Source organism: Cryptococcus depauperatus, chromosome 3 (assembly GCF_001720195.1).
Source record: "Cryptococcus depauperatus CBS 7841 chromosome 3, complete sequence".
Taxonomy (NCBI): Eukaryota; Fungi; Basidiomycota; class Tremellomycetes; order Tremellales; family Cryptococcaceae; genus Cryptococcus; species Cryptococcus depauperatus.
Window position 1 is genome coordinate 1,423,485 of NC_089470.1, and position 25,161 is coordinate 1,448,645.

Below are 25,161 nucleotides of genomic sequence, written 5' to 3' on the forward strand. Positions count from 1 at the left end.
CTTCACCGAAGCTGTTTATGTTTGCTTTCGGTTTGCACAATATCATGGGGTCGTTTTTGGCCTGACGTGCTTCTCCTCTGTAACAGGAAGAGTAGCTTGTGTGGATGTGTCGTCAACTTCCGCTTCAGAAGCTTGTTCTTTGCCAGTGTTCTTGGGCTTTAAAAGAAAGAGAAATGAGTGAGCAATGTTTCCAAGGGAATGAAAACAACTTACAACTCTGACAAGATAATAAATGACAATAGCGCCAAATACATTGAATATGACGTAAACCCATAAAAGGCCAAAGTCCCTCCACCTAATGGATTGTGTTAGTAAATGTGCAAGCTCAAATACATGCACTGACTTGTTCTTGTAATAGATGCCAAAGGTTGACAAAAAGACGTTAGTATCCTTGATAGAGCAGAATTGACAATTAGAGGTAGCTCCCTGATCGATCAAATACCCTCCAAATTTGCTGATGTAGCTCGCCATATATTGTCCGCAAGTTTGTCCACCAGTAGGCTGGAAGGTGAGCAATTCAGTGGAAGAGCAGATGACATTGGTGTTGGCAATGGCAACACCGAGCATGCCTTCGACGAGGTAAGTGAATGGGGAGACTCGGTACATGAATTTCCAGAAACCAGGAAGGGAGGAACCAGGCACAAGAACACTATCCAATATTAGTGTAGCCATACAATGAAGATAGATGAAATTCTCACCCGCAGAAGACTAGACACAAAGAGAAGATCAAGTTGGCTATGTTTCCGGCTGTTTCAGCTGTAGGAATGCCAGCAACAACCATGATAGCAAAAGTGGAGGTAAAAAGCATGAACATCTCAGTGTAAAGGAACATAAGCGCTCCTCGCAGGTGAACGCTGTCGGTGGGTATCGCATTTCTGTAGTAACCGATTGGGTAATACCAAGTAAAGTATATCACAGCGCCCATAAGAACTGCCTCGTGATCAGCTAGTTTCCTCAAATAACAAGAAACATAGATATTGACATACTGGCCCAAGGAATCTCAGATACAATATTACTCAATATGAATACTTTCCAAGAATATGTCTTAGAAGGTCTCTCACGTACTTCATAAAGACTTCTCTGCGTCACAAAATTGGGCAGGATTTGCTGGACAAGTTGCCCAAAAATGGTAAAGAGCTATACGCAGATATAAATAACCAGTCTCATCATGTCATTTGAACATACCATGAATACAGAAAATAGCTGGTTTTGAAGACCTTGTTGACTTGTGTCTGCGCGAAAGAATGAGAAACCGATAAAGAGACCCTACACCCATAAATCTTAAAACTCATTCAGGTGGACTGGAATGACTGGATACTCACAACAAATAAGCACAAAGCTGCCTTTGCCCAGATATAACTTGGAGTTCTCCAGTGCTGTTGCCAAACTCTCATTACAACGACACGATATTGTGTCCATAGTGAAGCCGCAAACTCGGCAAATTCGGCCTTTTGCTCAGGCTTGAAGTTATCTTGATTTCTGCTGGTCGACTGCCCTTCATTGCCGTTTGACTCTTTTATACGAGCAAGTTCTCTACGGACTTCTGTTCGCTCAGGACTATGAAGCCATGCTTTGTGCCAATCAATGTCATTTGAAGCACCAGGAGCAGCACCGATAGCCGCTAACATCCACTCGGCAGGGTTCTCGCCTTCTGGACATTTCTGGGCTCCATTTCTTTCAAAATAGTCGATCAAGATACGTGCTTGTTGGCCAACTTGTCCATAATAAACGGTTTTACCACCTTTGGCTAGAAAGAGAAGTCGATCAAACTGCTCAAAAAGCATGGCAGAGGGCTGGTGAATAGTACAGAGAATAGCCTGGCCATGCTCTGTGAGTTTACGCAAAAGCTGTAGAATATTCCAAGACGTTTGTGAATCAAGACCAGAAGTAGGTTCGTCTAAGAAGAGTAAAAGAGCTGGCTTTGCCACAAGCTCAACACCAATAGTCAGACGCTTGCGCTGTTCGACGTTGAGACCTAAAGCAGGTTAGCAGAAGCCTTTATATCGCTTAAGTCAAATCATACCAGTACCGGGTACACCAACCACCGCGTCTGCATAAGCATCCATCTCCAAAAGTTTCATTACTTCTTCCACGTACTTGTACTTCTCCTTTTGACTGATGTGTTTGGGTTGACGAAGTAAAGCGCTAAATCGAAGAGCCTCCCGTACAGTGCTAGTTTCAAGATGAAGATCCTGTTGTTGAACATATCCGGTTTTTCTTTGGAATGAGATGTCTCGCTGTCGACCATCTACGAGCATTTCTCCAGTGACAACACCCATAGTCACACGAGTGGCAAGAACATCTAAAAGGGTGGTCTTCCCTGCACCAGAAACACCCTATGAAGAGAAAGTGAGAGGTCGCTCGATCGCAGAAGAGATACCCACCATGAGAGCTGTTAGTGTACCAGGTTTGACCCAGCCGTCAACATGGTCTAAGATTCTGCGTTGTTCGCCTTTGATTTTGATGTCGTAAACAACATCTTTCCATGAGAAGATGGCCGTCTGCTTCTGAATGATTCCTTCATCTGCTTCTGTAGCGCTTTTCGACTCCTTGACAACAGTAGTCTTGGTAGTCTTGCCATTTTCAACATCACTGGTCTTTGCTTTCTTGATTTTGCTATTCAGCACATTACGAGGAAAAATGAGAATTTCGCCCTTGGATTTTTTGGCAGTAATCAATTCTAACATGTTATTAATTATAATGCCACTTTCATGTGAATACTCGTACCAGTTGCACCCATGTAAACGCAAGTGAAGAAGAGGAAGAATGCAATGACTGAGCTGTTCATCAACATATATCAGAGATAGTATTCGCAGTTACCACTGACCAATTCCAAAATTTCTCCATTTGTGCGCGTGATAGTATTGGTAGGATAGATTGATATATCTGTCTCCGTCAACTGCACTTGATCCTGGAACAGATCCTACGCTCGAACAAACGCGGTTGTCCATGCCAATATTCTCATAGCCCGCTCCAACGGGTATGAATTGAGAACAAGCATAAGACCGACCGTGGAACTCGTTGATCATTAAACTTTCAAAACCGTACGCGATAGGATCAAGATAGTTCATCCACCTTGCCCAACCTCGCATGTTGCTAACGTTGATGGCAAAGCCAGTGTAAATAACAAGTCCCAAGATGAGGAGAGCAGCGGGTGCCAATGCTTGGGTAAGAGAGCGAGAGAGTGAAGCAATCGACCGGAAGACCATCGACATGGTCATTGTGAGCGAAAAAGAAATGAGTAAGAAGAAGAAAAATGCGCCTTTGAAACATGTTAGCAAATTTGAAAAGGATCATAATTGAACGTACCAGGCTCTCGGCGCAGATTGGTCATGAAATATAGAGTTAAGTTGAAGGCTATACAATTGAGAACTTTGTAAGGAATATCGGTAAGAGCTGATGCTAAAGCCTCGGCAGAAGGATGATAAAACGCATAGCTAGAGTGTTTCTCGACAATGCTACGTTGGGCGTAAAGTATAAGAATCTGTGCAAAGTCAGTGAGTTGAAGCATATAGAGTAGAAAAACTTGCTTCTAGAGCTGAGCTGAAAGCTGACATTAAGATGGCGAAGAATAACAGAGCTCCCCTAGAGTAAAAGCTATTTGTGGTAGGCGCTATACGGATGATTAGCAGTGTTCTCTGAAACAAGTAGAGACATGTACGAAGATTATAAAAAATTGAGCCGACAATCAAAGCCATGACGAAGTTGCCGAATAGTTGAGTAAGAGTCAAGCTAGGATCTGCCTTGAGACGCTGTAGCCCTCGATGAAGGCATAATTTGACTTGGCCACCATAAGAAAGTGTGTATGGTGATTTAGCTCGGCTAATCGCTCCATCAGAGTCTACTAACTTTAGGAACATGGGAATAATCTCACAGGTGCTTGGATTGCTGAACTCTCCTAGAAGCCAAAAACTCTTCATATTTCTCGCCATGCACGGGATATCTCTGGTTGAACTCTACGATTTCTTGTCGAAGTTGCGTATACTCTTTACTGGATTTCCATGCACGGACAAATTCCTGTGGGTTAGTGGGCACTTTGCCTTCAAACCCTGGTCTCGCCTGACGTTCGGAAGGACTGGTCAAAGAAGTCAAAAAATCTGGGACTGTCTGTTGAGGAGGACAATGGAAACCCATGTCCACAAAGAACTGCTTTGCCTCCGTTGTTTTACCAAAGAATATTTGTTCGCTTTCGTAGAGAAGTGAGACCTTATCAAAACACTCATATGCAGTTTGTGGGGCTTGATAGATGGCGACTACAGAAGAGATGCCCAGATAACCGGCAGCAAGACGAAGATTTCGGCAAAACTCGATGGCATTTGCAGAATCAAGACCACGGGTAGAGTTGTCCCAGCCTGGAATTGATCAATAAACTTGTCTGTGGCCTCAGAATGAATGAGGCAGCATAACATACATTGGAGAGGAGCTCCGGCCAAGGCTGCTTCACTAATGGTAACACGTTTTCGCCTAAACAAACAGGTTATGTTGAAGGAGCAAGGAATTGACAATCAACTTACTCGCCCCCAGAAACTCCTCGGACATAATCATTACCAACAATCGTATTCATTGTGTGAGAGATACCAAAAACGGACATGACAACGTCGCGGATATGATGGGCATATTGCCTTTGCGTAAGCCCTCCAGGAGGATGACGCGGTGCGCGAGCATTAGCAGCGAACCTGCATCATGAGTCAGGACAGTTGACAATCTGCTCAAAAATCGTAAAGTTACGTTAATGTTTGGCCCACAGTAAGATTCGGAAAGTGAACGTCCACTTCGGCTGTGTAAATGGCTTCGCCGCGAAATTGCCCATACATTTGTTTCGGGGTAAGACCTAAAGGAAACAAATGAGCGATGGGCATTAGACAAGCGACTCGTTGATTTACCTCGATAGTTGAGCTGGGATTTTTCATCCAGATAAATACCATTCATTTCACCGGCTATAGTCTTAAGCATCGTGGTACAACCACTATTTCAATCATCAGCCTTCACCAAAGACAAACGAACTGGATCACCTTCCAGGGGGACCAAGCACTACCAGCATCTCGCCAGCTTCAATGTAACCGTCCATATCGTTCAAAATTTGTACCTTGCGCTTCCTGTGGCCGATAAGATCACGCAAAATGCCGATACCATACAGAAACAGGTTGCCAACTGTTTTTTGATAATCTTAAAAAAGTCAACATTGATCCAAATCGGACTAAAAACAATATACCAGCATCAGACCCATAGCCATGAACATTCAAGTCTGTGAATGACAATCCAGCCTTTCTGGGAGGACGGTAATCTTGGCTGACTTTGAAAATAAGTTGTGTCCATTTCCGTGGGTTGAACTGATCCGAAAAAGGATCAAGATCAGATCCCTTCTCATATGCAAATAATGCACTCGTGTCATCCTCGTGCGCCATTGACTGTTGAGTCATTTGTCGAGCTAGTTGGCCAACCTCTTGAGCGCGGCTTCTTTCGGTTGGGACAGGCAAGTCATCATTCTGGTGATATTCTGTATAGTGTGTGCGAGAGACGATTCCGTCTACAGCTGAGCCTGAGGACTGCTGCGTACGGTCATGCTGACCCGCAACTCCAAAGAATGTGAATGACATGGTTGAAAGATGGATAGAGTGTCGTGCCGCTACTTTGATAAGTCATTTTGAGTATTATATACCTTTTCTGTTACTTGACGGGCTGCAGAGTCATCCCGCGTTACGTCAGAGCCAGCGGAAAGAATTGTCAGCTACTGGCCGCCGGGCAGGATCTTTCATTTTAAACTCTGTCATCACATTTCTTATTGTAGAATAAAGAAATGGAAGAAAGGGTTCGGAAAAATAATTACTGACATAAATGACGGAAGGCGGCGAATTCCGCCTTTCCGGGAAAGGCAGATCCGGGGGCCGAGTAGCCATTTGTATTATTTATTTATTTTTACGGTGGCCACTTGGTGTACAGTGATGACCTGAAAGTTTGTTTGGTTCGTTGTTGATGCATGTCGTTGGCCGCCGGATGTCATGAATAAATTGCTCCAAGTTGTCTTGTTTGGCACAGCACTATAGAGATGTGGTGAGATCGAGTTTACTTTTATGTAGAATTATCAAAGAATGGTTTATTTACTGACCGTGGTGGTTTTGGTTTCATTTATACAACAAATGATGTAGACGGGCATGCAATCAGGTGGATATGCCAGAGTATGGGTCCTGAAAACGATGAATGCGACATGGGGACATCAGATAACATTCTACATGTCATGTATACAACTTTAACTCTGCTGATTGTGAGCGTTTGGATCCCAGTCGGTCGCCGATTGGGCTATACTTGAACTTTGTTTGCTCCTACACTCAAGACTGTTTGGTCTTTGAGATCATCAGCCTCCTCCCTTACTTTCTTCACGTCCTCTTCTCTAATGCCTTTCCCTTCGTCTATGCGTCTCTTCAGTTTGAATGGTTCAATGATTTCTACAAGTTGAGGCCAGAGCTGTTCAAGGACAAGATTATGAGAGGGTTTATGAGTTTGAGATGGTGTAGAGTCATTGGTCGAAAATGAAGCGGAAGCATGATGGGCACCGTCAGAACTACTACCCCCTTGCGCGTTTGATGGATTTTGTGAAAACCCGGAAGCAAAATGTACCTCGTCGGATGAAGACCCGCTGATTGAATACAGGGAGTCTGGATAATTGTTTTCAAAGTACTAACGGTTCATCAGTATCTGTAATGATTGACAGAGGAGCTTGCCCAAAACACAGTAGATAGCGGAGTCAATGGGTGAGAGCGAAGACATGAAATTTATGCGTACCTCGAGTAAAGGTGCCGTACTTTCATAGTATGCTCTTAATCGTTTTGAAAAAGTCTCCTAGATTCAACGTCTTGGGCGTCAGTTTATAATTATTTATCCGAGAACATTCTGTAGTGGGATAGATTAGAGACTAATGGAAACGTACCGGCGTATCATCTGGTCTTTTGCTGAGTGGCTCGCCTGTGACATCGTCTCTGCCTGGAACTTTAGGTGCTAGATACGTTGTATTGTATACTCTTCCTGACGGAAGATGGACCCAGCGTGCTAACCCCCCATCAGCTTTCATAGAAAACGCAGAATCAGAAGGTAAAATGTATACAAAAAAGAGCAACACAGAAGTCTACTCACCAGCGATCCTGGCCATAATTACGGAATCTGGAACGTTCAGATGAACTATCATATTGAGGGGTCGATTTTCGGAATTCAACACAGAATCAAGCAGTTCACCTTGATGAAGAGTACGAGGAAAACCATCAATAATCCAACTCTATGCCCATAGAGTCAGTTATAAGAACGCATAACAACATCTGCTGTGATAAGAATATTGTAAAAAGCTCATCACAGCCGGCACACAGAACATACCTTCCCTTTTAATCTATCTAATTCGGATTTTACAATTTCAAGCATTAGTTCGTCAGAGACCAGGCCTACAAAAGCAGTACACTTTAGTAGCAAGAATCATATGTAATTGGTTTAGACATACCACCAGCAGCAACCACAGCTTCTGCTTTACGACCGACCTCTGACTTGGCCGCGATTTCCTTTCTCAACACATCACCTGTCGATACGAAGGAGATATCATAATCTTTAATCAAACGGGAGCTCAAAGTGCCCTAGAAATGTATGTATGAGCATTCCACATTTTCAACTTGGGTTTGACAAGAGTCTGAAGAATGGGAGTAAATACACGTACCTTGCCACTGCCTGGCTTCCCAAACACCAACATACGCAGACCTTTCTCCACTACACCGTCATAGGTGTCGCTGTTTATATATTCTGTCGCCTGACGAAACTTATCGGCAATACTAGAAAAGGTCTCGCCCAGAGCACCAGCGATTTGAGATGTTGGTGATTTTGAAGTTGTCGAGTTGGATCCGGAGTGCAATCTCAAAGCTTGATTTGAGCCAATAGAGCGTAATGGTGCAGTACAAAATGGAAGACCAGAGAGTCTGCGAATCAGCATGGTTATAAAAATGGACCGGCCAAATGAAAGAGTAACACAGAGATATTAGAAATCAATGTTGCTCATCAGTATTAAATGTGGGACCTTTCTGAGGCGGACATGTCCGCCAAATGTGGTAGGATATTAACAAGTAATGGCATTTGTTCTTGCACTTGAACTTTACAAAACCAGCAAAATTTGCACTGTCATCCCTTTCCTCTATCCAACAAGCTTTTAGAGAGACAGCTGCAGCTAAAAAAACGTGTCTCAGATAATCTCCAACTAGAGACAAGAAGATTCGCGGGTTTAAGAACAGTCAGGACACATTCTGCATTATTCAGCAAGATTCCGGGCTACAGTGCGCTTTTGCAAGAGTTTGTAAAGAATGTGGTCGATATAATGATTCAGCAACGGAAGAAGGCAATGACCAAGTGGCTCGGCAAGACAGGAATCTTGGTCGAGCACACGATGACCATGTGCCTTTTGGTCTATGATTGGGTATCTGGAAGACCGGAACTTGTGGGCATGAAATTGACGAGTACTGCGGCTGATCTACGCAACGTCTTTCATGCACCTAAGTACTTTTTTCTTGTGACGTTCTACCACAAGAATCAGGCGCTTGCAGGTCGAGAGAAGGTGAGTTTTCTCAAATCAGTAATAAGTATAGAAACTGAAGAGATGATAGTGAATTGCCAAAATGCTTCCTCTCGACCTGTCGTAAAGATATACGACATGTTTGGCGTATTTCAGCCATTCGAGTTGTACTTTTCCGGGAGTTCTTGGAGATCAATGTGGACACGACCTCCACAAGCTATATCTGTGGGCTGCTCAGGAGAAAAGTCTAAACGAGATCGACTTTTCTTGTCGTTTCTACAACATGCTTTCAACCTAGCTGGAATTCGCCTTTGACTCGCAGATATGGAGGCATACCATCACAGCAATCCTGGAACACTTTGTCCTGGTGTGAGCTGTGGTTTAATGATATATCATATTGGTTGATTCAAAGACATTAGCATGGTCAACAATCTTCAAGAGGGAATGTATTGTTTTTGCTATGTGCTAAGGATGCACTCAAGATTATGAAGAATATATGTAATGTTTAAATCTGAACACAAGCACGAATTAAAATCACCTCTTTCAACAGTTACGACCTAATCCTCTGCTTTGTTGAAGATACATTATGTAACATGTCCTACACAATGATTAATTAACCTCCTTTGGTAGTGTATTTAGTTGTGCTTAACATATATATACTTCAACATATTTTGAGATAATAATACTTCTTACTTTGACACTTCTCTCTGCATTTACAGCAGATTAAGAGTCATGTCTTACGACAAGGTTTTCAAACCCTTCTAATATCTCAACATTTACGCAACAACGTTTCAAACCTCACTCATCACTACACGGGCAGATATGGAATATATCTCGAATAGCTCCTCTTTCAAGAGCCACCAGACGGCTCTACTCTCTGGAGCAAAAAACTTCTTTGATTGGCGTCGAACCATCACGCAGGAGCTTATTTTCTCAAAACACATTGACATTGCAGAAGGAACAGAACCTTTCCCTGTAGAATCTATGGATTCCTTGTTGCTTACAAGCAATATCACAAACGAGAGGAGGATTTGGAACCGACTCGATCGTGAAGCACATGCAATCATCCAACGCAACCTCTCTAAGATCGTCTACCAAAACCTTCCTGATAGACTACAAACCTTTACGGCTGCTACCCCAGACGATCCAGAGTCTAGGGCATTCTTACTCCTAAAACACTTGGAAGACAAATATGCTGGGAACAACCAAGCTCGAAAGGCCAATCTTTTCCCCCAGCTATTAAATACACATATGAAAGAAGAGGCAGACCCGAAAGAACATATTGGAAAAATGATGGATATATATAATGCTTTGCGCCAGACGGGTACTTCTTTGACAGAGGATGTCCTGGTCATGCTTATTGTCAATTCGCTGGCGCCATCATATGAGCAATTGAAGAAGCGGCTCTACCATCTGGAATCGCTGACTGTGGCAGATATTCAAGACGCTACAGACACTGAGTACACTAGACGCCAAACTGCCTACTTACAAGGAACCGCAACCGGATTCTACACTCAGGCGCAGAAACCTAGGCAAAGACAGATAGGGGATTTGCCCACAAAAGGGGCGAAATACAATAAAGGGGCGTATTGTGAATTCCATCAGCGATACGGCCACTACACCCACGATTGTCGAGCCGCCAAGCTGAATAAAGACGGAATGGGCGTCGCAGCCAACACAGTTGAACCACTCCATTTAGATGAACTCAGGGTAGATCAGGCAATGGCTCTTCTCTCTATTTCAACGAGCAGGTGTATGCCGGTTGTTGTTGACAGTGGGGCAACACGACACATCTTTCGCGATAGAGCTTTACTCGAATCAATTCGTCCTCTAACTCAACCAGTAGCCATCAAAACGGCCAATGGGTCAACTGCTATGGCCATAGAGGAAGGAATTTTTCGACCAAGCAAGGAAAGCACATTTGTCCTCCCAAATGTTCTTTATGCTCCGGCGCTTGACCGCAACCTGATTTCAGTACCGAAGATGTGTCACAATACCGGACATGTGTGGACGTTCAACGAAAAGGCAGCCTACTGGCGGAAGACTAGCGATCCAAATTCGCCTCCTGTGTTGAGTGCGTCTGTCCTTGGCGGCCTCTATGTACTCTAATCACAGGGTGTGTCCTCTCCCTTCGCACTTTCTACGATAGCCTCTGGCACACTTCTCTCGTGGCACCGTAGACTCGGACACTTCAATGTCAGAGATGTACTCTATTTAGGAAAGGCCGGCCGCTTAGGACAGGAATAAATTGGACGGATATAAGAAAGAATATACAAGAATTCTACTATGAAAACTGTGCTATGGGAAAAGACACTCAACTGCTCTCATCTCAATCTTCTCTTCGATCTTCTTCTGTTCTCGCTCACCTTCACATAGACTTATGGGGATCATCGCGAATACCTTATCTTAAGGGCCGCTGCTATTTCCCAACTTGTTATGATGGTTATGGATTAGTAGCCTTATATATATTGCACGTAATAAAAGTTTTAAGACGAATAAGAAAAGCTTAAAAGTAAAAACGTAAATAATTCTATCCAACCACGTGACACTTACCCGTCTTAACCATTTTACTTATCTTCCACTTCCACATTTTTCATTTACAATGGAATCATTTATTCTTATTCCAACAATACCAGCTACTCTCCAAAGCCTTCAAGATGCAGCTTTACAGATCGATGGTCGCTATTGAGAACGCCAGAAGGAAAAATGGAGCCATCTTTGCGAATTTTGTCTAGACTCATGTCACGCACTGCCAGTCACTCGCCAGTTTCTTCCTCATTCTATTCCGTCAAAACCTAACAATATTTGACAAGGGTAGGGCGTATTACTCCTGAGGAATATCACCGCAGACAAGACAACAATTTATGCCTATATTGCAGCGGCTCAGGTCATACTCGTGAAAATTGTCCCAGAATAATGCCAAGGGTTTCAGCCGAAACAGAGATTAGGTCTACTGAAAGTAAGGGTTCATCGTATGAGAAGAAAGATAGGCTGTCAGCGACCTGTTCAAGACCTAGTGCTTGACAGCCCGATAGTCAGGCATTATACAAATCTCTATGTGACGGCTAGAAGTATGCACGAAAATATCATACTAAAAAAACAAATTACTACCACATCGCAACTCAGCAATAAACACAAACCCGCTTTTATTTCTTTAGTGGCCACAGGTGTCACCGACAACTTTATTGGCTATGCTTTTATCCAACAACGCCATCTTCCAACCCTAACCAAAACACAAGCATCACCTCCGACAATGTTGGACGGCCGACCCTCTTCTGGCGGCAATATAACTCATGAAGCAGAAGTAGTCTTAGAATTAGGCTCGGGATTTGGAAAACAAACCATTATTTTTCAGGTGACCCAGCTCGGGCATCTACCTTTTATACTAGACTTGTCTTGGTTCTATTCGGCAAGACCTATATTCCACTGGGACTCTTACTCTCTCGCGCTCCCTGTCGTCACTATCACCAACTATAACAACATCAGCTACTATACCTCAGATATCTATCTCTTCCTGCGACAACTCACAAACCGAGTCTACGGACGCTCTTATTAGAGCACCTTTAGCCCCTTCATCCCTCACAACTCGCCCAGAAGTAATAATTCCTGGGCCGCCTACAATCACTCAAGACTCTGGTAATGAGCCAGAGGAAGGCCTCATTAGGACATCTATCTCGGATCCTATTCAAGAAGCGGTAATACTTTCAACTACTATTTTGTTACGACCCGGTACTGGCGGCCTTGGATATCCAGAACAGGTGGACGATGATGGGCTTACAGGTGAACTGTCAGTGATGATAATAATCCGTGTGAGGGTCGGGCGATGACAAGCGCTTGTAGCAAGTAAGAAAGGCCCAAAGATGTAACCTACGATGTTTGATCCTTTTCGAGGATCAAACATCCTATGTACGTTTCTTATATATCTATGGAATGAACCAATATAAACAAACAACTGAATATTGAAACAAACAATACAAGTTAAAAGCAAAACAGAATTGTCTTTACCGATGTTGCGACTCTGCGCTGTGTGATGTAAAGAGTACAGCATATGTGCAGGATTATAACGTATTCCAAGCCACTATCACGACATCCTTGATGGGTTTAGCAAGCAGAACACCGACAAACTCCCACCTCACAGACCTCATAATCATCATATCGACCTGCAACCCGGTACGACACCACCGTACGTTCCCATCTACAGCCGCTCGGCTACAGAGCTGCAAGCTCTCAGAGATAATCTCCAAGAAAACCTTGAGAAAAGATCCATCACTCCTTCTCAGTCCTCTGCCACTCCACCAATCCTCTTTGTAACGAAAACGGACGACTCTCTTCGTCTATGCGTAGACTATCGTCGTATTAATAAGATTACAGTGAAGAATCGGTACCCACTTCCTCTTATTGGAGAACTACTACATCAATTTCGTAACGCCAAACTGTTTACCAAGATTGATCTCCAAGGTGCTTACAACTCTCTACGAATCGCTGAAGGAGATGAATGGAAAACGGCTTTCCGGACACGTTATGGTCTTTTTCAATCCAAAGTTATGTCGTTTGGATTAACCGATGCTCCAGCGTCTTTCCAACACTCAATAAACCATAGCGTTACGGATATGCTCGACGACTTTGCAACGATATATCTGGATGGCATATGAGTCTATTCAAACAACATGGAAGATCACATAGTACATGTAGAAAAGGTATTGCAGAGGGTTAGAGAGATCGGTCTTTACACAACAGCAGAGATGTGCGAATTTTACAAAGACAGTAGGATTTCTAGGCTTTATGGTAAACCTGTTGAAAATGCAGAGAGAAGTGACAAAGAGAGGCGGGTTTTATCCCAAGTATGTTGGAGTATATATATGGTAAATACAGCTATATACTCCATCTCAAAGATTCACTAACCATTGCGTAGGATGGTTAAGTCATACCTCTTCAACAAGACCATCAAGGGATACAAATGGGTGAAGGAAAGATCAAGCCAGTGCTGGATTGGCCAAAACCCACAAAGGCCAGAGAAGTGCATGCCTTCCTCAGTTTCGCCAATTTTCATCGTCGCTTCATCCCAGAACTGTGCTCGCAAATCAGCACCTCTTGCTCGTCTCACTTGGAAAGATGTACCGTTTGAATGGAATGAAGAATGTCAGAAAGCTTTTGAATCTCTCAAAACGGCCTCTACGTCTGCACACTTGCTTCGCCATTTTGGCACATCCAAACCAATTATGGAAACTGACACTTCTGATTATGCTGTCGCCAGCGTCCTACCTCAAGCTCACAAGAAAACTCTTTTTCTACTCACTTTCTATTCTCGAAAAATGGCTCCAGCAAAGATGAATTATGAAACACATGATAAGAAAACACTGACGATTGTATCTACTTTCAGAGAATGGAACCACTCCACAAAGTGTCACTGTCTGGACTGACCATTGTACACTGGCGTACTTCACCTCTTCAAAGCAGCTCAACCGCTGCCAAACAAGTCCGTCTCTGAGTTCCTTGCCGATTTTGACGTCAAGACAATGTATCGGCCTGGCATATAAGGAGCTAAACCCGTTGCTTTCACTCGACAGATGGGTTATCATTCAATGGAAAAGAGGAGCAGCTTGTCTCCTGAAGCAAATCCTCTCAGCTATCAAGCTTGCTAAAGCCAGGACAGTTACTGCTGGATACGGTAATGTCATAACCTTGGAATTATGACATGGAATATAGGCAATAAATAGTAATGCAACTTCGATTGCATTATTGTGACCTTTTGGTACAGAGCGTGCATCTTAATTATTGGTGATATTCATGACAGGTACCCAATACAACTCTTCACAACTCTCTTGGCCAAGACAACAAGCAGGCTTCTCTAAAAGGCCCATCTACAAACACTCTCCTTGACACTCTCCCACAATCTTCATCACCATCTAGCTCCTCCTCTTGGTCAAATGAGCAAGGTTTTCTGCGCCATCATCAAGCTACCATTCTCCCAGATGCCGACCATCTACGTCTCCAAGTGGTACAGCAAAGACATGATCACCTCACTGCTGGTCATCCTGGACGAACGAAAACTCTCCAGCTGGTATCTAAAGACTATGGATGGCCAAAGATGAAGCCATTTATCCATCACTACCTCGACACTTGCGATACGTGTCAAGAATCAAGATTCCTTGCTCTTGACCGTACGATCAACTCAAGCTCCGTCCCACTCTTTCCTATCCATTCTCGTCCATATCAATGGACTTTATCAAACAACTTGCATCTCCCAATGGCTATGCTGCTACCTTGGTGATAGTCGATTGCCTTACAGAGCTGGTACATTCACTACCACCAGAAAGTAACTTTGGAGAACTTGGCTACGTTGTATCTCACTTTTGTTTGGAAGAATCACAGCCTACCAGATGTCAGGATCATGACAGAGGAAGGACAATGAAGCACAGAATATTGCATATGCCTCAACATGGTATAGTTGGATGACTGTCGCAGAAGAAATATAAGGAAGGACATATCATTGATACATCCCAGAGAATGAATTTGATAGCTGTCTCCGTCTATTCTAGATGCATACGTCTTGCCCAGTTACTCTCGTCCAAAGCCCGAGTACCAACCTGGGATCCTGACACTCCACTGCTACTTTGATAGGGAGCGATAACACTATCGTATTGTTGTCCCAAGTATTCTCTCACAGATGCTTTTGCTTTTGATCTTACATCTGAAACAATCTCAGGATCTATCCCTCTCTGAGCTGCCTTATCGCAAACAGTATCTATCGTTCCGCTTACAGACCCCGACAAACCTGGATGACTGCTCCCGGTCACAACGTTATCGTCCATCATGTGTCTGACCCAAACATCCCTTCGAATCTCACCCTGGATGGGAGCAGAATAAACGTCGAAAAAACACATCTGGCCAGGTTCGAAATTAGTAGATACATTTTAAAAAAACAATGTCCTCCAGTTGTCACATCTGGCAGGCCGTATTGGGGATAAGGGGCAGTGGGAGATGAAGGCCGGCCTGATGGTGATGCACTTGGACGGTAGCTGACGACGCTCCATGGCCCTGGGACATTGGAACTAGAGTCTGAGGGGGACCCATTGTGATCCTGCGATTCAGGACGAATACTATAGGTGGCTGGATTTTCTCGGTCACCCACGTTAAGGGGAGGTCCTGGTGGTTCTTCGATGTAGGGGACATGTGATGGTCGTTGTCGTCGTGGACGATCTTGTGTATCAGAGAATATTCTTCCAGGCATGCTGAGCAGGACGGTTCACGGTGATGAGTTTGGCCGAGAACTGGAGCAGGTTGCAAGTTGCCGAGTCAAGAGTAGCAGTGGCCTAGTTGAGAGACCAAGATAAAGCGTGTTGACTGGTGTGCGACGTGAGCTACATCGCTGGGGAAAAAGTCTAAAGACGATCCGGTGTTTATAGCTTTTGAGGAGGGCTCAACAAAAGAAGGCTATCCAAGTACTGGGAAAAATGGTAATATTTCTCATACAAATCTGGCAAAGTGAAAGGAAAGCTGTCTAAGCGAAAGAAGGGTTACAGATGTATGGGAATTTGCAAATCAGCAGAGATAGTAAACGAATGAGTTGAATGGAGTTAACTAAAGAGTAAATAAACTGTCCGTAGAATGGTCATGAATGACTAGATAATTAACCCAAAGCCTTATTCATCACAAGGGCAGAGGCTGTTTTCTTTTAAGAAGGATGTGTTGTTATGTCTATGCAAGAAATGATCACTAGAGGGCATAACTAGCCTTGGTATATTCTTCAGTTATCTGATCATCTTCGTTGAGATTGACAGCCTATCGACGACGATTTCAACGATAGAATGGCATTTTCTATCAGGATGACAAGATTGACACAGTGGCTACGCAGTTCAAATCGCTTTGAAGCAAAACAGGAGGCAACAGCGATGAAAGGTAAAGGCGAGTATCATAGACACAAAAGCAAAATCTAGGCTCATTGGTTAGGATGCTGTGTACAATGGTTAGAATAACCATCATGTTGCAATGGATAACCACTGTTGATACAGTAGCTACAAATCCCTTGCTTAAGGGAGAAACCGTGTTATATTAGTGGTGCGAAATCTTGCGTCTACTGTATTGGATGCGATGAAGTGTGCATTTCCAAACATCAAGATAGATGCTTGTCAGTTTTTCCCATACTCCAGTTGTACTGTACTACTCGTCTAGGTCGCATTTTTCATTCTGTTTGTATGTGTTGGCCTCCACAACAAATTTCTCCAGAAAGATTTGCAAAAGAGTTGTTCAAGGAGAAAAGACGTTAAAAGACTGTGGAATGGTCAGCAACTTGGATAAAATGCTCTAGTTACAAAGCACCCACGAAGGTCGCCGAGACCAGCAGCGTCGAGACCTGCATTTTCCTTGACACCCATTTCGAAATCTAGCACGGCTCATTAGTAAAAACGATGTGTATACACAGCTGAATGCGCTCACAGCCATAGATGATTGTAGTGGCCATCAGAATACCAGTACCGCTCCCCAGAGCACCCATCATGTCGGCCACCACACTTAGCAAACCAAGTACGGCACCACCAAAAGCGGCAGCGGTGGGGATAACCCTCTTGAGTTCCTTATAAATACTAGCGTCTCTGTGACCAGCCAGAGTCATGCTCTGGTCTTTCAACTGTTTGGCAACATCTCGAGGACCAGAACCAGAGACCTCAATCCAAGTCTTGGAAAAGATGGCGCAAGCAGTGACAATGAAAGCGATGTAGATGACAGTGTGGAAAGGGTCAGAAAGAGCCGAGGTAAGGGAGTGAGGAGCAGAAATATAATATGAAAGGCCGGACACTGCCGCAAGTTGTGAGGGGTTCTGTTCGAGAGGCTAGAGAAAAGTTGGTGAGTGATAGACAGGCGAAAAAAGACATACGCACTTCCCAAACACCCAACAGCTTGACAAACAAGTTGTCGGGAAATCTACTTGCCAACATCTGACTGACAAGGTAGACGTTACTCGTCAAGGCACTTTGCAACATGATTGGCATATTCGAAGTATAAAATAACTTTACAGGGTAAGTGGCTCGCTGACCCCTCATCTTGCTAGACTTGATAGGAATTTCAATTCTGAAACCTTGAAGGTAGATAACAGCAGCAAAGACAGCAACTGTCGCCAAAAGGTTCATGACGTTGGGAAGGCGGTCGCGGTAGAAAGCTTCCTTCAAGGCTCTTGTTTTGTCATTCCAAGTGAAGAGCAAATGGAACAGGGCGATGATGGCACCTTCGAATTCAGGGCCTCGACCAGTGTTTACTGTGTTTGGAGAGAAAGCTTTCCAAACGATGGACTCGCAGATGTTTGTCGCAATGAAAAGCGAAATGCCAGAACCCAGTCCGTAACCCTTTGTGAGGAGCTCATCCAAAAGAATGACGATAAGAGATGCCGAAACGAGCTGGAGAATGAGCAAAAGACATACTCCAGGGCCCAATGAGGAAGGAGAGCCATAGAGACCTGTTAAAACATAAACAGTGGCTTGACCAAGAGAGATGATCATGGCAAACACTATGCCGTGTCAGAATGGTTTGAAAAAATCCAGTAAAGAAACGTACACTTTTGTGCTGCGCCAAAGAGAGCCCTGTCATCCTTCAATCCAAAATCGACATCAATGAGTTGTGCGCCAGCCAGGAGCTGCATGATCATGCCTGAAGTAACGATGGGAGTGATACCGAGTTCCATGAGAGTACCTCTGTTTGAGGCCATGATAGCTCTAAGCCAGTAGAGAGGGTCTGAGGAGTCCGAGGACATGATTCCGTATAGAGGCACTTGGGAACATACTAGGAATATGAGTAGAGTAATCGCGGTCCAGGCTAGTTTGTGGTTAAAGATGACTTTTTTCTCTGGCGCAGTGACCTCTGGCAGAATGCTCATAAAAGGGCGCACAAGCTCGAGAAAGCGGACTATATCATCGTTAAAAGGTCAAGTATATGCAAGGATCTTACTTACAGCCCATTTTGGTAAACACCTAATGTATATGACAAGATGGTAAAAAAGATGAAGGAATGGTTCCACGCGAATATGTTGAATGGGTGATTTGATTATGTAATCTTGGTCCCAACACATTTTGTCAACCGAAAATCAAAAAATTCATAATTTCAACTTATTCATCATCATGGTTGATTCAAGTACATCTTTTACTCGTCCGGCTGGACAAGCCCCAGTAAAGAAGGAGTATGTCCATTGGCGCTGGTTCGAGCTTATGCTATATAGGTATCTTGTTGTGGCAGCAGCCCCCGTTATCAAAACAGACGAGATACACCCAGACGACTTGGCGGAGGGGCATGTGCCAGAGAGTAAACGTAGGAAAATCGACAAAAAAGAGAAAAAAGGTCAAAACAAGTCCCGTCACTTTCCGGTAGTGCGAGAAGCGTCAGTTCGCATATGCAGACACTGGGAAACAACAGGGATATGCCCCCGCAACAATGACTGCAGATACGCACATAACTGGGAAGGATACTTTGACGTAAAGCCGGCAGACATCTCTTATGACCCTCACTGGAAGCTACTGGATCATGATCCTTTCGTTGTAGCAATACATAGGCATATCGGTGGCCAGGATATAGTGGGTAAGACGCTCGATTTGGATACCACTTGTCCTGTCCTTCAAGACCTCAGTTACTGCCCTTTTGGATGGAGATGCAGATTCCTTGGCGGTCACATCAAACGTGTTTTGGTCGAGGATACCTCTGACGTAAAAAACGATGCTGGGCCTGTTAAACGACTGGGTGAATGGGAGGTACAGGACTGGGCAAACAGTGAGGTTGAAGATGTCTGGAAAACAAAAGAGACAAATTGGCCAGAGTCCGATTTGCTCAACTCCCTGCGTCGAAACACTGCAAGTCATGATACACGACTGTTTTGAAAGATAGCTTACCAGGTGACAGATGAAGTTTCCTTTTACGGAAGCCTATATAAAAATAGTCGACCCTTCAAAACCCTTTCAACTTGGTATACATCAAAGACCTTCTAAAGCCCAAAAACACAAGCGACTTGTAGACGATGAAGAAGAAGCTGCCAATGATCCTGTAGGGGCTGTGGATGAAGAAGATATTATGAATGCTATACAGGAAGAAAAGGGGATTATTGCGGGAGAAAGCGAAGCAAACGATGTCCCACTCAGACCAGAGGAAAAGAAGAGACTCAACTGGACCGGAGGTAGATACTTGGCGCCTTTAACAACTGTAGGCAACTTGGTGAGTCACACTATTGCATCTCCTTCCCATTTTCCTAAATTTGGTTCAGCCATTCAGGCGTTTATGTGTTGATTATGGCGCCACCATCACCTGCTCTGAAATGGCCCTTGCCCAGCCTCTGGTGTACGGCACCAAAGAAGAATGGGCGCTTGTTCGTCGACATCAAGAAGAAAAATGCTTTGGTATCCAGCTTGCTGGTGGTTTTGTCGATAGAATGGTTCCGGCGGCAGAACTAATAGCAAAGAGTATTGGAAAGGGCGGAGGTGTTGATTTTGTAGATGTTAACATGGCAAGTGGCGCCGAGCAAGCCAAAGAGGGACAAGTCTGATGTATAACAGGGATGCCCAATCGATTTGGTTTTCAATCAAGGTGCTGGTAGCGCATGTTGGTACCGTTCCATTATTTCCTACCACCTTTGTCGACAAATCACCCTCATGACCCATATCACTGAAAACATGTTGATGAAAGTTTAGTAATGGACTCTCCTGGCCGGCTTGGTAAAATCCTTGTTGGAATGAATCGTGCTTTAGGCAACAGTATGTTTTCCTTTTCTAATCTTGTACCTATATTGATTATCTTTATAGTCCCTCTCACCGTTAAATTCGTATGTCACACTCACTGTTGCACAACAGAAACGATTGATAACCTTAACGATAGAGAATGGGCGTTGCAAATAACAAGCCGAATGCACACAAGCTTATTCCCAGATTCGTGCAAGAGTGGGGTGCGGGAGCAATGACCGTAAGCAATGTCATTTGGAAACCTATCTTTCAGTGCACGAAGCTAAACACGCCTTTTGCGCGCTGAAAGATTCATGGTCGATCTCGCCAACAACGCTATTCTAAACCTGCCGACTGGTCATACATCCGCCAGTGTGTTGAAACTCTTCGTGTATCATTAGAGGAAGCCAATCTACCGCCTGTTCCAATTTTTGGTAATGGTGATTGCTTTTCGGCCCAATCTTACTATGATGAGATGGAAGCTAGTGGCGTGGATGGTGTCATGGTTGCCAGAGGAGCGTTGATCAAACCATGGATATTCAGAGAAATCGAAGAAAGAAGAGAGTGGGATATCACTGCGGTTGAAAGATTGGAAGGAATTAGAAAAGTAAGCCTTGATTGTTGTTCCGCAATGAAGAAACTAAGACAAATCGCTATAGTTTGCCGAATTTGGCCTTTCTCATTGGGGATCTGACACACAAGGTGTTAACACCACCCGTCGATTCCTATGCGAGGCGCTTTCTTTCCAACACCGCTACGTCCCTATTGGCCTTTTGGAGCGACTACCTGGAAAAATGAATGAACGTCCGCCAGCCTATAGAGGAAGGAATGAACTAGAGACCTTGTTGGCAAGCCCTAGATCGAGCGATTGGGTAAAGATCTCTGAGATATTTTTAGGAAAAGTTGACGAGGGGTTCAACTTTGTACCTAAGCACAAAAGCAACGCCTATGGGGGTGAAGAAGCTCAGGGATAAATCGTTGTTATGTTTGACATTGGTTATTTCACATTTTTTCTCGGATTTTGCCGTTTCGTTTTGTCTATCTCTATATCTGTGGACATGTATAAGTTCAGATATTGCGAGGTGAAGCAATTGCAAGGCGATCAGTAGTAACACTGTGTTGATTCAGAATTGAATGAAATTATTGGTACTAACACTGGCAAAGCCTTTATTTACATCAACTTGAAGTATTGATCTAATCTCATGGCAACACAATATGATTATCAATCCTCATCTCCATATTGGCGAGCCCCATTCAAACAATCTCAAAACGCTCGTAGTCGTAGTTCCTGCCTCGTCACAAAAGCTTGAGGTCAAGAAACATTTTGGAAAAATCATTGTCTTCACGCCAGGCGAGAATGTGACAAGTAAGCCACGAGTCAAGCACAGGTTTCGTACTTGAATTCGGAATACCAAAAGATATTGTATTTGAAGATGTACCACATTTAAGGCTTGTTCAACTAACTTCTGGTGAACTTATGATAGCTTGTACGGAATCGTGCACCGATGATGACTTCCGTAGCTGGTGCTAATTCTGTTCTCGGATTCCCGATTTCAAACCACAAAGAAGATCAGAAAAAGATTATCTCCTCTGCTTCATGTATGCTTTGAGTCCATTGGGACATGATTACGCTTGATATCGGCTCACTAAGATTAGGTATCTATTCTTCAAGTATTCCTCAGTGGATTACATCTCAGATTGTCAACAGTAAGTCTTGTCCACCTTGAATGTTGCTCCATTACTTATGTTGACTGATCATAATGGTGTATCAATACATTTACCTCCAAATTGGGCATTTTTTCAGAGTTTTCGGTGTCAATATAGTTGCTGTTAATTCAAGCGGTCAAAGATGTAGGGATAATAGTTATATCATGCCTAGAAGTGGAGATAGAGACGGTACGCAGTTTACCTTCTTGAATCTTGTCTTTTCATGTTTTTTCCCTTGAGAAAGAGGTTGTCAAGAATGAGGTTGGTTGAGAGTAAGAGGGAGTAGAATGTCGCCGACTCAGCACTGAGAAGGGTTGATAAGAATGTCCTAGGAAAAGATAGATAAGCAATAAGAAAAACTACAAAGACAAAGTGAAAGCTAATCAAAGAGAGTAATTAATAATCAGCAAGAGCTACGCAAGAAACTTGATTACAAAGATGATATTCCTCAAGTCTTTGCTAGGTGGTGACTCGTCTGGAGTTTAGCCTGGGTTATGAATGATCCAAGGCCATTGAAGGATTTGACTGTGGTTGCGATGAATACGAACTTTGGGAATTATTATTCAAGTGGCTCCGCTCGAGTCAACGCCTTCTCATCGCACCCAAGATCAACATGGATATTTTAATCAAGACAGCCCGCTGATTAGTATAAACTAGGAATGATTATGGTCTCACTTTCGATGAGGAGCGTTGCTCAGATAACGCTGTTATATATCCTGATGAAACTTAAGGAACAGTGCGACCTGAATACACCGTCCACATCAACTTGCGTCCTTGTGCAACCCTTGAACCAAGCTCAACTGGTATTAGCGTTCGTCTACTCAGTCTCAAAGGCTTTGGAAAGCTTATCAAAGGGGCTTGATCGAAACTAGAATCGGTTTGGAGCATCTACCAGGATTATAACGTTGAAGATAATGGCATACACGATTTTCAAACGATGATAGATGAACCCAGAAAGACTTGGCCTTTGTTTGAAGTTGGAGATGGAAAACTGACATGGAAGTTTTAAGGTAAGCCATCTGTGGAAGAGTCTGCCGTGGTGGACGCAGAGTTGATTATGCGAGTAAAGCTAGATGAAACAAAACAAATGTAGAATGAATATAATGTGTGGTAAAGTTGTCAACTTTGAATGTGGAATAAGTCGCGGGGGACTTTATTACCTCCACCAGGGGTTAGATAAGATTACATTTCATTATTTTGCATCTCTTTCTTTTGTACTCATTTAACCAACGGCAACATAGGTAGCATGGATTACTCAACTATCAGACGCACTCTTCAGAGTCCAGAATGGTCACAGAGTCAAGAGCAAGTATGGCGTGCCCAAACCATTGCCTGCTTATGACAATGGTCATTATGGAAAGCCACAAGCTGATAGAGTATAGATTTTGCTTGAGCCATACACGTACATTTCGTCCAATTCGGGCAAAGAAATGCGGAGCAAACTTATTGCGGCGTTCAACTTGTGGCTGAATGTGAATCCTTCTGATTTGGAAGTGATAACGGTGGTGGTCCGCATGCTACACAATGCATCACTGTTGTACGCAAAACAACTTGCAAATGCGTTGCCAGATATAGACTGATAAAAATACGAGGATGGATGATGTGGAAGACAATTCCGAGCTGAGGAGAGGACTTCCTGTTGCGCATAGCATCTATGGGGTCCCTCAGACTATCAATTCGGCTAATTATGTGTATTTTTTGTCGTTTCAGCAACTCCTCAAACTACGGTCCGGGGGATTCAAGAGCAAACGAGAAGATGAGAATGAGGAGGTTGAGAAAGAAGTGGATCTGGTTGCGATTGTGAATGGTATGTTTTGGCGTTGTGTATAACGGTTTAAAATGACCGCGAATCGTAGAGGAGCTGCTGCAGCTGCATCGCGGGCAGGGGATGGACCTATTTTGGAGAGATAGTTTGACTTGTCCGACGGAAAAGGAGTATATCGATATGGTATTGGGGAGTAAGTTGCTCCTTTTCCTATCTTTTTATTGGTTTTCAGGCATTGACCAAGATAACCACTAATGTGTTTATGTATAGAGGCTGGTGGTTTGTTGAGACTGGCAGTGAAGCTCATGATGGCTAAATCACAATCAAAGGTGTACGCATATCTTGTCTCCATACTATCTATTAGTACTCATGCTTCTCTCTGATCCAACTTTTGTGATGGCCAAATCACTGATCAAACCGGATAGCGATTACGTCCCTCTGGTCAATTTGATCTCCATTTGGTTCCAAATACGTGATGACTATATGAATTTGCAAAGTACAGAGGTGCGTAGTTGTCACCACATCTTTAGTTGTATTACGGCTTGGCGTCACGTCTCGTCAACACAACCAACACTGACACTTTTCAAAGTATGAAGCAAACAAAGGATTTTGTGAGGATCTGACGGAAGGAAAATTCAGTTTTCTGATCGTCCACGGAGTAAGAGCTGACACAAGTAACCGACAAATTTTGAGTGCGTCAATCTTCTTCTTTCTGTAAAGAAAACAGCATGGTCCATCTACTACGGGCCGCAATCTTGTCTCCCTGCAGTGTCTACGCCTATCTTTGCCTATCTTTGCCTTTTGTGATGCCGTCAAACCCGCTGCTCGGCTAACTCTTTTGCAGATGTTCTCCAAAAGAAAACAACTTCTCTCTCTTTAAAACAGCATATCGTGGACTACCTACGCGACCACACTCATTCGTTTGCTTATACGCGCTCGGTCATTAAACAACTCGAGAAAGCCATAATGGAGGAAATTATGGAGTTGGGTGGCAACAAAGGTCTAGAGGCAGTTATCCGGAGCTTAGCACTGGAAGACGACTGAAGGGAATGAACAGATGAGAATGAATTTTGGCCCTTTCCGAATGTTGGAAGAGGTGGTGATCTAACGAAGCACCTATAGGTAGGCATATCTATGTGTATACCGAGACATGTATGTAGAATAGTTAATGTCATTTGTATTACCAACACTTTGAGCGGAGTGTTAATCATGATATCCTCTTTGCCTGGACGGCAAGCGCACTGTTGATGATAATCATGCCACTCAGTAGACTACATGTGATGGACCGCGATGGTGTATCATGAGCTCTATAAATGTTTGTCTCCAGCGAGAATGTCTTGTGTGTTGGTTCATGAGACTCCAATGAGATGTAACCACTTGAGATATTCTTTGCTCTTGATCGACTCTTTTTCTCTCCTGGTGATAAATAAGACTTTGGGTTAATTATTCCTTAATTGAATTGCTAC

At 43.6% G+C, this 25,161-nt stretch overlaps 6 protein-coding genes across 6 annotated transcripts; 2 read left to right on the forward strand and 4 right to left on the reverse strand.

Annotated features, from left to right (window-relative positions):
• Nucleotides 1–42: 42 nt before the first annotated feature.
• On the reverse strand, nucleotides 43–5,597 carry L203_102822 (uncharacterized protein; the record flags this gene model as incomplete). The annotated part of the gene is made up of 21 exons (XM_066212242.1): nucleotides 43–156; nucleotides 214–295; nucleotides 344–649; nucleotides 699–930; nucleotides 987–1,137; nucleotides 1,186–1,266; nucleotides 1,323–1,975; nucleotides 2,024–2,336; nucleotides 2,385–2,680; nucleotides 2,728–2,775; nucleotides 2,828–3,262; nucleotides 3,310–3,484; nucleotides 3,531–3,613; nucleotides 3,662–3,822; nucleotides 3,875–4,352; nucleotides 4,412–4,464; nucleotides 4,515–4,676; nucleotides 4,729–4,831; nucleotides 4,884–4,966; nucleotides 5,013–5,166; nucleotides 5,213–5,597. The coding sequence occupies 21 exons, from the start codon at nucleotides 5,595–5,597 to the stop codon at nucleotides 43–45; spliced, it is 4,548 nt and encodes a 1,515-aa protein (XP_066068339.1).
• Nucleotides 5,598–6,297: 700 nt separating this feature from the next.
• Nucleotides 6,298–7,963, reverse strand: L203_102823 (uncharacterized protein; the record flags this gene model as incomplete). Its single annotated transcript, XM_066212243.1, has 8 exons — nucleotides 6,298–6,462; nucleotides 6,616–6,675; nucleotides 6,781–6,837; nucleotides 6,926–7,044; nucleotides 7,129–7,267; nucleotides 7,363–7,427; nucleotides 7,484–7,613; nucleotides 7,694–7,963. The coding sequence occupies 8 exons, from the start codon at nucleotides 7,961–7,963 to the stop codon at nucleotides 6,298–6,300; spliced, it is 1,005 nt and encodes a 334-aa protein (XP_066068340.1).
• A 7,258-nt stretch (nucleotides 7,964–15,221) lies between these two features.
• L203_102824 (uncharacterized protein) lies at nucleotides 15,222–15,767 on the reverse strand (the record flags this gene model as incomplete). The annotated part of the gene is made up of 3 exons (XM_066212244.1): nucleotides 15,222–15,245; nucleotides 15,298–15,420; nucleotides 15,480–15,767. The coding sequence occupies 3 exons, from the start codon at nucleotides 15,765–15,767 to the stop codon at nucleotides 15,222–15,224; spliced, it is 435 nt and encodes a 144-aa protein (XP_066068341.1).
• A 1,032-nt stretch (nucleotides 15,768–16,799) lies between these two features.
• Nucleotides 16,800–18,483, reverse strand: L203_102825 (protein transporter SEC61 subunit alpha; the record flags this gene model as incomplete). The annotated part of the gene is made up of 6 exons (XM_066212245.1): nucleotides 16,800–16,807; nucleotides 16,860–16,919; nucleotides 16,973–17,363; nucleotides 17,413–18,035; nucleotides 18,083–18,430; nucleotides 18,477–18,483. 6 exons carry the CDS (start codon nucleotides 18,481–18,483, stop codon nucleotides 16,800–16,802), a joined length of 1,437 nt encoding a protein of 478 aa, XP_066068342.1.
• A 159-nt stretch (nucleotides 18,484–18,642) lies between these two features.
• On the forward strand, nucleotides 18,643–21,197 carry L203_102826 (tRNA-dihydrouridine(47) synthase [NAD(P)(+)]; the record flags this gene model as incomplete). Its single annotated transcript, XM_066212246.1, has 9 exons — nucleotides 18,643–19,365; nucleotides 19,415–19,723; nucleotides 19,773–20,012; nucleotides 20,062–20,107; nucleotides 20,197–20,259; nucleotides 20,308–20,327; nucleotides 20,381–20,464; nucleotides 20,534–20,830; nucleotides 20,883–21,197. The coding sequence occupies 9 exons, from the start codon at nucleotides 18,643–18,645 to the stop codon at nucleotides 21,195–21,197; spliced, it is 2,097 nt and encodes a 698-aa protein (XP_066068343.1).
• Nucleotides 21,198–23,176: 1,979 nt separating this feature from the next.
• L203_102827 (uncharacterized protein) lies at nucleotides 23,177–24,739 on the forward strand (the record flags this gene model as incomplete). The annotated part of the gene is made up of 8 exons (XM_066212247.1): nucleotides 23,177–23,239; nucleotides 23,313–23,467; nucleotides 23,523–23,737; nucleotides 23,787–23,888; nucleotides 23,966–24,026; nucleotides 24,121–24,199; nucleotides 24,285–24,387; nucleotides 24,540–24,739. 8 exons carry the CDS (start codon nucleotides 23,177–23,179, stop codon nucleotides 24,737–24,739), a joined length of 978 nt encoding a protein of 325 aa, XP_066068344.1.
• Nucleotides 24,740–25,161: the final 422 nt, after the last annotated feature.